General features: G+C 38.1%; 2 protein-coding genes across 3 annotated transcripts; one reads left to right on the top strand and one right to left on the bottom strand.

Annotated features, from left to right (window-relative positions):
• The first annotated feature begins 1740 nt into the window (after positions 1 to 1740).
• On the top strand, positions 1741 to 6860 carry ucp2 (uncoupling protein 2). Of its 2 annotated transcripts, XM_084073160.1 has the most exons (8): positions 1741 to 1902; positions 2087 to 2230; positions 3188 to 3397; positions 3814 to 4030; positions 4902 to 5099; positions 5200 to 5301; positions 5663 to 5843; positions 6099 to 6859. In XM_084073160.1, exons 3-8 carry the CDS (start codon positions 3272 to 3274, stop codon positions 6211 to 6213), a joined length of 939 nt encoding a protein of 312 aa, XP_083929286.1. In that variant the 5' UTR covers positions 1741 to 1902; positions 2087 to 2230; positions 3188 to 3271; the 3' UTR covers positions 6214 to 6859. The 2 variants fall into 2 exon arrangements, with proteins under 2 accessions (XP_083929286.1, XP_083929287.1); XM_084073161.1 differs by lacking the exon at positions 5200 to 5301 and having other exon boundaries at positions 6099 to 6860.
• Positions 6861 to 6881: 21 nt separating this feature from the next.
• dnajb13 (DnaJ heat shock protein family (Hsp40) member B13) lies at positions 6882 to 10610 on the bottom strand. Its single transcript, XM_084073154.1, has 8 exons — positions 10539 to 10610; positions 10325 to 10428; positions 9458 to 9619; positions 9204 to 9364; positions 8805 to 8918; positions 7939 to 8052; positions 7249 to 7325; positions 6882 to 7039 (listed from the first exon to the last, which is right to left on the bottom strand). Exons 1-8 carry the CDS (start codon positions 10604 to 10606, stop codon positions 6886 to 6888), a joined length of 954 nt encoding a protein of 317 aa, XP_083929280.1. The 5' UTR covers positions 10607 to 10610; the 3' UTR covers positions 6882 to 6885.
• Between the last annotated feature and the right edge of the window lie 601 nt (positions 10611 to 11211).

Genomic DNA, 11211 nt, shown 5'->3' with positions numbered 1-11211 from the left:
TTTACACATAATTATTATTTATGGACTTAAATGTCATGATTTCTTTTCATGTGTGGATTACTTGAGTTAATACCAATGTCTGGTAGAAATGTCCTATGAATTGCATCTTTGGAAATAAATGTACTGAGAAAAAAGTTGATGCGTTCAATACTTATTTCTCCCATTGTATATACATACACTCAGGGAATAGTATTGCAGTGTGTAGGTGACAATTAAACTAGAAAATACCTGACAATAAATACATATATATTTATATATATATATATATATATATACATATACTGTAGTTTTTTGTTTGGGGGGGGGGGTATTGTGAACTAAAGATTTGCAGATAAAATGACATGCAGTATTGTCAATATATGAAGCCATATGAAGCCTGTACCACTGCACAAAGAAGACCAATATACTGTAGCGATGATGACCTTCTCAAGATTTTCTCATGTCTCAGGATAAGATAAGTGTTCAGTCCATATGGACAATAGATGGATGTTGTCTTTCTCCAGAACACTCTCCACAGTAAGTATGTTCACCGTTTAAATAAAAATGAATCCATAACTGCATCCTACAACAACAACAACAACAACAACAACAATCTGCAAAGGTTAAAGATGATTAGCTGCTCATATGGGACCCATCAATTACACCGACAAGCACTTTAATATACATAGAAATGTAATAACTGGCCTCATCTTTGTCAGATAATAATACATCTATTGACAACTGACAAGATGGACAGACTAAACCCATTGACTCAATAAACTATACCTATGACAGCTGTTACATAAGTAACATAATAGGCACCAAAGTTGAATGGGAACAACAGGCTATGGACAACAACAGTGGTGAGATGCTGTTTCTGAACATATGGATCTACTTTTAGGAGGTGGAGTGGGGCGTATTTTGGGGGGTGGGAACTTGGTTTCTCATCATGACTCAGCATTGTACAAACACAACAAGTACATTCTGTAATAGGCTGTCCTCCAGATCTAGCACTATAGATCTAGCATATATATACTATAGCTATAAAGATATTGTTTTAAAAAACTTGTTCCAACTCAAGTGGATGACACAGTCCACACCACAACTGAAGACAGGGGTAAACAATATACAGTAGTTATAGTTGTAGTGATAGTTATAGTAGTGTTTGGTGAAGATGGCACTTAAGACAGATAAATGACTTATTATGTGTTTTAGGAAGTGGGATTGTTCAGAATGAGTACATTTGTTTTTATTTGAATTGCATTGTCTTTCTCTATGTAGCTAATCGTATTTCCTTCAGTGGGTTTGGTTCATGAAAAATCTTATATAACGGCATATTAATTTAGCTCAAGTACTGAGAATGTCCAGAATGTTGTCAGGGCCTTTACTAGATTGTATTCTAATCATCTGCGAACTATGAATAGATGACTTGTGAGGGCCATAAAAAGTGCTGGGAGGTTTATTTTCGCCAGAGCAGGATTGAAGGTAACATGAGGTAGACATAAGTTAGAAACTTTTTAGTAACTTGATATTTTGTCCAATAGAGCCACCCATTTCTATTGGATTGAATGAATGAATGAATGAATGAATGAATGAATGAATGAATGAATGAATGAATGAATGAATGAATGGGTCTTGTATTATGTTTCAGTGCTATACATTCTATTGTTGTGCTATAAAGACTTGGGGTGTTGCTGTCAGACACATGCATAGTGTATCATATCATAGGTGTCTCATAGGTTATCCTTATCCTTAGTCTGCAATGCAAATGAGGCCTCAAAAGCAATGCAGGAGGCCTTGACCATACCACAAAGCCACACAGCTGCCTTGCTGTGATGTAATACCATGGTAATGGAGGTATAAAAGGCAGCAGCTTTCTCTTCTCCCTCAGACCAGACCAGCGTTCTACCGGCATCAGCTCAGGTTTATACACAATTGTTTTAAAGACATTGCCTCTTGATAACTAATTTTAGCCAATTGAATAACCTCCACAATTCATTCATAAATTCCATAAGATTGAAAAAAAAACTTTTGAGAGTTATGTCGGCATTGTTGCTATTAATTATGTTCAGCCAAGATTTTAAACATATTTCTCTGTGTTTTTCAGAAGTTGGAGTATGTTTTTTAGGCATATACTTTTTGAACGGTTTTCTATGGACATACAAGAAAACCAATTAATAGCTGATGGTAAATTCAGCCAGAGGGACACCTTTAGAGAAACTTGATCTCACACTGATGAAGGTCATTGAAGGTAAGAAATGTTTTTTAACAGGCGAAAATGTCTTAATGTTAATTAAAGGTATAATTAAGTGATATTTTGTTTAAAACAAAAGTTTTCTAGTCTTTTGTTAAATAGTAAAGCTTTATTTCCTCATAGTAATCACTGGTATGGAGGGTCTCCGTCTCTCCAGCTTTTTAGTAAACAGAAACTACTTTTTTTTACGCATTTTCAGGTGGGATGCCAATTTCATCCAATCAGGAGAGAGAACCCATTTATAAGCTCCAATATGTTATAGTGTTCCAATCCTGCATACTGTGCAAGTTTTCTCTCCTGATTGGATAAAATTGGTATCCTGACCTGAAAATTAATTTTCTGTGTGTGTGTGCGTATAATATATATATATATATATATATATATATATATATATATATATATATATATATATATATATATATATATATATATATATATATATATATATATATATATATATATATATATTTATTTATTTATTTATTTATTTATAATTTTATTTTTATTTTTTTTCGCTGCTCATTTGAGTAACTGTAGGATACCCGACTTTACACATGTGGCTAGACATACCTCAGGCTATTCAGCCTAGGCAACTATTTCACCTACCCGCTTTGCATAAAGATCATTTTATTAGGTCGTCAACTCCTCAAACACAGAGCAGTAGGCATATTGTACTGCAGCTAACGAAAAGGAGCTGCTGAAAAAAATAGGTTTGTCCCAAGCAAACTTATTAGTTTTGCAGTGAGGCCTAGACGTATAGCAGTGGAAGCTCTGCTGTGACTGTCCCAGGCTGGACAGTCAGATGTGGAGGAGAAAGAAGGCTTTGACTGGTTTGAAACCAAAGTAGGACAGTAAGGTAGCCTGCTAAATGGCGACTTTGTCCAGAACAATTGGGAGACGAGGACCCGCCCAGGTGTTATGTGACGGTCTCAATCCTTCTTATTTTGTTTTCAGATTTCATTGCCAGCTGATCATCATCACCACCACACACCGAACAACAGCCGTCACATTTGAAGACATCTTGTTTAGTTTGTAAAAATGGTTGGATTCAGAGCTGCAGATGTTCCTCCAACGGCAGCTGTGAAGTTTGTGGGAGCTGGAACAGCAGGCTGCATCGCTGACCTGTTGACCTTTCCTCTGGACACTGCCAAAGTGCGGCTGCAGGTAGGCTACTGAAGTTGGGCTTATATGCAATAGAACTTTGAGTTGATGGGTGCTCTAGACAGTTCTGTAGGTATATACATAATACCTACCTAAAGGTGCATTTTACTCAGGAAAAAAAGAGCATCTCTGCATTTTGAGATTAAGCAAAAATATAAAAGCATACTATATTTCATCAACATAAGTGCTTCAAAGAAAGAGGTGATTGGTGAATATAAGCAACATTTTGATAACGTTTTCTCTACATGTCTGCCTCAAACCTACAAAAGGCTGATAATCATGCACTAGAACCTAGTTTTAGGATTATGGAGATGTCAAATCCTGCACATAGCCTCTCCTATGAAATGTAAATCTATACTCTTAACCCCCATGCTTCTGTTGTAGTGTTTTAATGTTTTATGACCATTTACCCTGCACAGATTCAGGGGGAGAGTGGAAGCTCCTCGGCACCAGGAAAGGGTCCAGTGATGAAGTATCGGGGTGTGTTTGGCACGATCACCACAATGGTCCGTACAGAGGGACCCAGGAGCCTTTACAATGGCCTGGTGGCTGGACTCCAGAGACAGATGACCTTTGCCTCTGTCCGCATTGGTCTTTATGACTCTGTAAAACAGTTCTATAACAAAGGTTCCAACAGTGAGTACATATGTCATTTCATCTTTGTTGCTCCAGTTAAAGTCCAATTCATACTTTGTTGTCAGTGTCGCTCACAGAAAATAGTAGTTTTTCAGTTGTTTGTCGTGAGCAATGCCATCATGTGATGAAGAATAAACTAGAAAAAGTGCTCCTCGGAGCACAGGTCCGGCAGGTCTGGTAGCTCCGGCAGGTTGTTGTGAGCAAGCAATGTTCGGAATTCAGTCATTATAGAGATTTGTGGAATCTGCCCCGTTCATGGTTTGAGGACTTCTGTAGAAAATCAGACAGATCCGTCTTGTTTTGCAAAATTCAGCCTCCCGGTGCCGCTATAATGGGCCAATGTGAAAAGGGTGGAATTTGTACTCGGCCTTTCACACCAATCGGACACTGTGTTCATGATTTGAGGCATTTTGCTTAAAGCGAACCAGTCCTGCAACCTTTAGATACATATCTTAGCTAATCAGGATGGAATATGAAAAATCTGACAGATCTGTGTTGATCACATGACCATAGAGATAATGATTGTGTACTGATTTGCATGATATTTGGACAAAATCTGTAGGAGTAAGCAAAAATCCAGTCCAGGGCATCCAGGGAGTGTTTGTGCTCAGTTTCACGTTGATCGGGCCAACGGTGGCGGAGATTAGCTGTTCACAGACGGACGGATGGACGGACAGGGGGCAAAACATAGTCTCGGCCACGGCTTCTGCCTGGCGGAGACAATTAGACTTAAGCCATTTCAAAAATAGCAAACATAACTAATGCGTTGTGAGCCTGTTGGCTATAGTAGCTCTCCTATTTTCCCTGCTTTTGAAAATGTGTGCTATTTTTTAATGTTTTTGATTATTCTTTATCTACATTTTTGCTTCAGATGTAGGCATTGGAAGTCGGCTGCTGGCAGGGTGCACCACCGGGGCCATGGCAGTGGCTTTTGCTCAACCCACAGATGTAGTGAAAGTTCGCTTCCAGGCACAGGCCAGGTCTTCTGGGCTTGGCAGACGCTATAATGGCACTATTGATGCCTACAAGACCATTGCTAAGGAAGAAGGCATCCGTGGCTTGTGGAGAGGTAGCTTGATTAATTGCACTACTCACTGTATTTATAAGCATTTGGTGTACTGCATGCATTGTACTCAAGTTATTATTAAGATTTTTTCTGTGCTTTGCAGGTACTGGTCCAAACATTGCACGTAATGCAATTGTTAATTGCACTGAATTGGTGACATATGACTTAATTAAGGATACACTTATCAATTCCACAGCTCTGACAGGTGAGACAAAGAACTTCAGTTCAATACAATACAAATATGGTAGCCTACTTTTTTTCTGTCATTATGCAGTTCAAAGACCAATCTTTTATGATGTAATAATGATTAATGATATATAGTTAGGAATGAAATGGACCCTTACGGGTCTGTAACTTAGAGAGTGTATAAGGGTCTATTTGGTTCCATTTGTGCACTCTCAGAGTTAAATTAACACTCTCTACAACGCAGATTTGGGTCCCAGAGATACAAATCATGGGCGTCTGTGGCTTAATGCATAATATCAAACTGGGGGTCCTTGAAATTAAAAAAGGTTGAGAAACAAACTCTAGACATTTTATAACTTTTGGCATTTACTCCTCTACAGATGATCTGCCCTGTCATTTAGTATCAGCTTTTGGTGCGGGCCTGTGCACCACTGTGATCGCTTCTCCAGTTGATGTGGTCAAGACACGATTCATGAACTCTGCTCCTGGCCAGTACAGCGGTGTCCTCAACTGTGCTATATCCATGGCCACAAGAGAGGGACCTTTTGCCTTTTATAAGGGGTAAGCAGTGACCTGATATAAACTGTTAGATGTACACAAAATAAATACATGGGAGAGCTTTTAACATCTTTTAGCCTGGTGTCTCTATTTTGGGCATGTCATTATATAGGTGGAAATTTTAAACAATTTTCCCATTTTTTTCAAAAATAGCATGTATGTTCAAGCTCACGGCGTGTCGCAGATTTTCTTTCTTTCTTTTAATTCTTCAAGTTGAATGGCTCAATCTAACATCATGCCCTGGCCCCATTCATTCAGGTTCATGCCATCCTTCCTGCGCCTGGGCTCCTGGAACGTGGTAATGTTTGTCACATATGAGCAGCTGAAGCGGGCCATGATGATGGCGCAACACAAATGCACAACTACACCATAACAGCTGCTGCTAACTGGCTGAATGATGATTCCCTACCATACTGGAGATGTGTTGTTGTTGTGTTGTTTACAGTTTCACCTTCACTCTTGACTAAGCTCTGCAATAAACTGTGGCAACAAGTAGAGAAATGTAACTTTATTTTAAATCTTAAGAGTCATGTCCAGATGGCAACACACATCTATGAAGTGAAGTTGTGCTTAATTTATACTGTATTATGTGTCACATAATTGTCAATTCCAAACTGGCCCCTGTCAAAGTCTTAACATACCCCCCCCCCCCCCCCTCCTCCTCAAACTGTCTGTTGTACATATTCTTTTTAGTAGTTTAGTTTTTCATACCAGTAACCTGTAAGCTGATTGTATGACGTTCTGCATAGTCGTGTATATTTGTCTGTTTTCTTAAATGTCATCATGATTTGAGTGCGTGGGGATCTCATTTTAAATAAGCCATTGTGCTTTGATCCAGTTTAGAGGACCGTGTATTGTGAATTGTACTTCCATGTACTGTTTCCATGTCTTGTACTGTTTCCAATCAATCAATCAAACATGATAAAAATTGCATATTTACTACAAACTGCAAGCTTGTAGATCTGCTATTCTTTATATGATGCACCATATGAATCAAGCTTAGTCATAAACTACTGTATCATGGAGTACAGTAGTGGTTGCTTGTTTAGGAAGTCAGAGCCTGTTTGATCACACGTTTCCTTTCAGCAGAGAGCTTCTGGGGGAATTGGGTGTCAAAGACAATGATTAGGTTGCCTCTTCTGGATGGGTCCTGGGACAACGGCATTCCTTCTCCAGTCACCACTTTATTGTACTGGGGGCTGGGTAAGATGTGATAGACAAGAACACATTCATTCCAGGTATTAACAGAATGCATCATTTAAATGTATGTTAATTCAATTACCTTGTGATTATGCAGCTCAAACTAGAAGCTCAAACAGTACGTGTTAGTATTGTTCTGGGATAATTGCAAATAATATAACTATTTGATCTGCAATATCAGCAGTATCCACAATAGCAGAGCACTTACTGCACAATGTCATTGATAGGAATGTTGAGAAGCCTGCCATCTAGTGTCTCCACCTCCACAGAGAAGCCAGTCAGAGCCTGCAGGAAAGGGAATAAACATGTATGATAAAGCATATCGTCGCTGTCGGTGGAAACCTTGTATGTCCAAAACCGTAACTTTTCAGGAAATGGAGAAACAAACCTGTGTTCCAATGGATCCAAAGTAGTTATTATTCTAAAACCCACATATACACTTAACCATTTCTCTATCAATTTCAAAAGTTTTCCAAAATAGTGAAAATAGCAGACCTACAAGCTCAGAATGCATTGCAACGCTTTGTGAGCTTGTAGATCAGCTATTTTCACTGTTCTGCCCGACAGGGACGATAAACTGGATATATGATATACAAGGAGTCACAGAGGATAAACAGTAATAATGTAAAGGAAATAAACAGTGAACTTGAGTATTGTTTGAAAGAAAAACATAAGATTTGAGTAAGAACGACTTGTAGAATTTGTGAAAATCCAGTAGCAAATGTAATAGATTTTACAGCATTTACAAGGAATTTCACTTGATGCATTGCTCTCAGAAATATGGAAGTAAAACAAAAAGTAAACAGCGGATAAAATATAAGGGGAAGATATAAGAAAAAGATGTACACTAGTATCATTGCAGATGTAGAAATGGTTTGACCTTTCAAAGCCGACTCACCATTTCTAGAGCGATCTGTGCCGTATACACCAGGTCATTCTTTTGTCTTACAAACCAAGTATGACTCTTCTGTCGCACTATGAAGATGATGTCAGCAGGAATACTGTTTGGCCCCTGAAGGCAAAAGGTGACCAACGTAAGCCTTTGGAAATAATTGACCTATGTTATATGGGCCTATAATGGGCCTGTGTAAAAAAAGAAGGTATCACAGAGTGATTAAACTATGAAAATATCAACAAATACTATGTGTCATATCTAAAATAATAATTATAAACACATAATTGATTTCATTCAATACCTTTGTCCTGTTAGACAGGGTGAATGACCTCTAGCCGCAACCACATTATAGTATACTGTTTACCAAACTTCTTGTTCATTATGCACATAGCAACAGAATATGGAATATTGGATGTATAGTCTACATTTAACATTCAATGTGTATAGTTTTCTGAAGAGAGGAAGTTTGCATTCAGTAACCACCAAAAAAATACAGCATACCTGTTACAAATAATTTGGTATTTTCTTATCAAAACCACCAATTTTGTGAACACTTAAGTTAAACAGTTTGCAAAAGCTTCCAGAGGCATATTTGGGGAATAAACTGAAGATGAAGTATACATATTAGTGTTGATGGTTAAAGATGAAACATGGATCACACTGGTCAAAACAATAAGGGGGGAAACATCCCATTATCCACTTAAGCTCTATATACTTTGTGGTACACTGAATCGGAAAAATAGCTGACCTACAACCTCATTTGTCTTTGAAAGATTTAGTCTATGACATACCCAAAAATAGGTAGGCCATGTTGAAAGTGGCTGCATTTCCCCCCAATACAAATTCAATATATTGGATAGTTCTCTTACCTGGTCACCCTCCTTGGGGAAAGTTATCCTTGTGCCTTCATTCCATCCAGGCTTTACAACAATGGTCAATATCTTATCTCTGATGCTGGAGGTGTATCCATCTTCATTCATTACCTGGGTCAAAAAATAGGATATTATTTTATTATCGTTCCCCAAGTTGATTGTGCTTGAACAGTATCTTTAAGTGCACATGAGCTCTAGTTTGCATCATGGATCATCCAATCTACACATTTAACTAAGAGAGTCTCCATTTGTACACTATTGGAGTTACAAATGGATAAATTAACACTGTGACTACTTTAGTGTGTATTAATTCAATGTTAAAGATCAACCCAATACTGTTGCAAGATGTACCTGTATGTATTTGAGCCAGATATAATAGTTGTACATTATCCTTACCCTACGAGATATCTTAATCTTTTTTGTGCACCCATGGAAGAGGTCATCCAGGGACAAGTGAAGATCTCGCTCTATGGGAGGATCCTGTGTCTTCACCCCTCTGCCTTGCTGCAGGCCATTCAATCTGACCGCCATCTCATCCACATCTTTTGAATGGAAGTCTTACAAGAATATTACAATACTTTTATTACTCTCAAACATCATACAAAACATTTCAACAGCAAAATTGTACAATTGTGTTTAACGTTTTTTACCTGCAAATGGATTGTCACCTCCAAAAAACTGTTGGAAGGTTTTCACTGGGTTCCCATGATACACATATCCAGATGTCCAAGCACCTGTTGCTCCAAACTCTGGTGGGATGCCAACTTTTAGTCCCTCCTCTCCAAACTTGTCATAAATAGCTTTTTTGCTAGCTGAAATAAAAAAAAAGAGTATTTAATCCTGCGATAGGTTGAGTGGGCACCTAAACATTGTGGGCACCTCAATGTTAAATTGGCTATTTCTTCCAAAATGTAAAAAATAAAAAAATAAATGTATGCTGTGGAAAATGGTCGGAAATAATGTAAAGTATACATGATTTGAACATGCACAGGATCATTATCAGACCTAAATTTACCCTTCAACCTCTTATGCCCATAATGACCGGCTATCTACAGGTTTTGTAGATTGTATTTGTAAAAAATCACACCTGTGTGAAGGTAGCGGCGCCTTTGATACATTTTGTCATCAATAAGTGTTTATAATGTGTTTATAGCCACGCGTCACGTGAAGCTTGACCAATCACTTTGTTGACGTGTCTGACCAATCAGAACGTTGACGCACGTATTTGTCCCCACATTTATAAAATAAATATAAATAAAACAAAGAAATGTATTTTGAAAAGAAAAAGGTGCCCAGAGTTCTCAGATGCCCACTCTTCCGGTTACCCTGCTTCCTACCAAGACATATGGGGTAATGTTGTTAATGTGTCATACAACAAAAGGACATATAATAGACATTTGCCATCAGATTAAAGTAACTTCTTTTGTTATCCATCATTGTTTTGTCTCAATGTCTATGTTCCTATCCTGTGATTACAAATTACCCTTAAAAGATCCTTCTCAGTTTAATCTGCTTACGGTTGCTCAGGACATCATAGGCTTCAGCAAGTTGATTGAATCTCTCAAGGGCTCCAGGTGACTTGTTCTTGCTTGGATGATACTTCAGCGCCAAACGTCGATATCTAGCCAGATTGAGTGAAAAATGGTTAGAAATGATCATCATAAACAATTAAGTGGTTATCTCAACAGTTTACACCATACACAATGACACCTTAAGGACAACTAAACTTACGATTGTTTGATGATTGCATCAGTCGCAGTTCTGTTTATTTCCAATGTTACATAGTAATCCACACCCATTATGAAATTATGCTTATTCTTGACAAAGGGTAGCTATACACATAATGTCCTATCTAGAAGCAGTTTGTTTTTGTTTGGTTTGGTTGCCGTGGAGTCACCAAAGAGAGCACATTGTCAGAGTGTCAACAGCAGTGGTCTATGGGCATTGTAGTGCGGAAGTAAGCTACTACTGCAAGAGCCGGCTATGATGTAATAGCTATACATAGCTATACATAATAGTCTATTTAGAAGCAGTTTGTTTTCGTTTGGTTTGGTTGCCATGTAGTCACCAAAGAGAACACATGACTGAAATGGTCTATGGACATCATTTTGTACCGCGGAAGTAGGCTACTACTGCACAAGCGACTGACAATATGGTATTACACTTATAATTACAGGCTAATAACCTACATCACCAGTTGTAGATTATTTAAAAAAAAAAAACAATAACATACAGTATATTGTAAGAAATGTGTTTCTTCAGCAAGTTGCATGTACTGCATAATGAGGTTTTTATATGGGAATGGATTCCCTGTCATGTTCAACTCAACACTCCTACTGTCGGTTACTTTAACACTGGGCCATACCTGCAAGCCTCCTTCCTCTAGCTAGGATGAGCTCTATGG

This window comes from Gymnoscopelus microlampas, assembly GCF_963454915.1.
Source record: "Gymnoscopelus microlampas genome assembly, chromosome: 12".
NCBI classification, from domain to species: Eukaryota; Metazoa; Chordata; class Actinopteri; order Myctophiformes; family Myctophidae; genus Gymnoscopelus; species Gymnoscopelus microlampas.
Note: the sequence above shows the minus strand (reverse complement) of the source record. Positions and strands in the feature narration are given on the sequence as shown.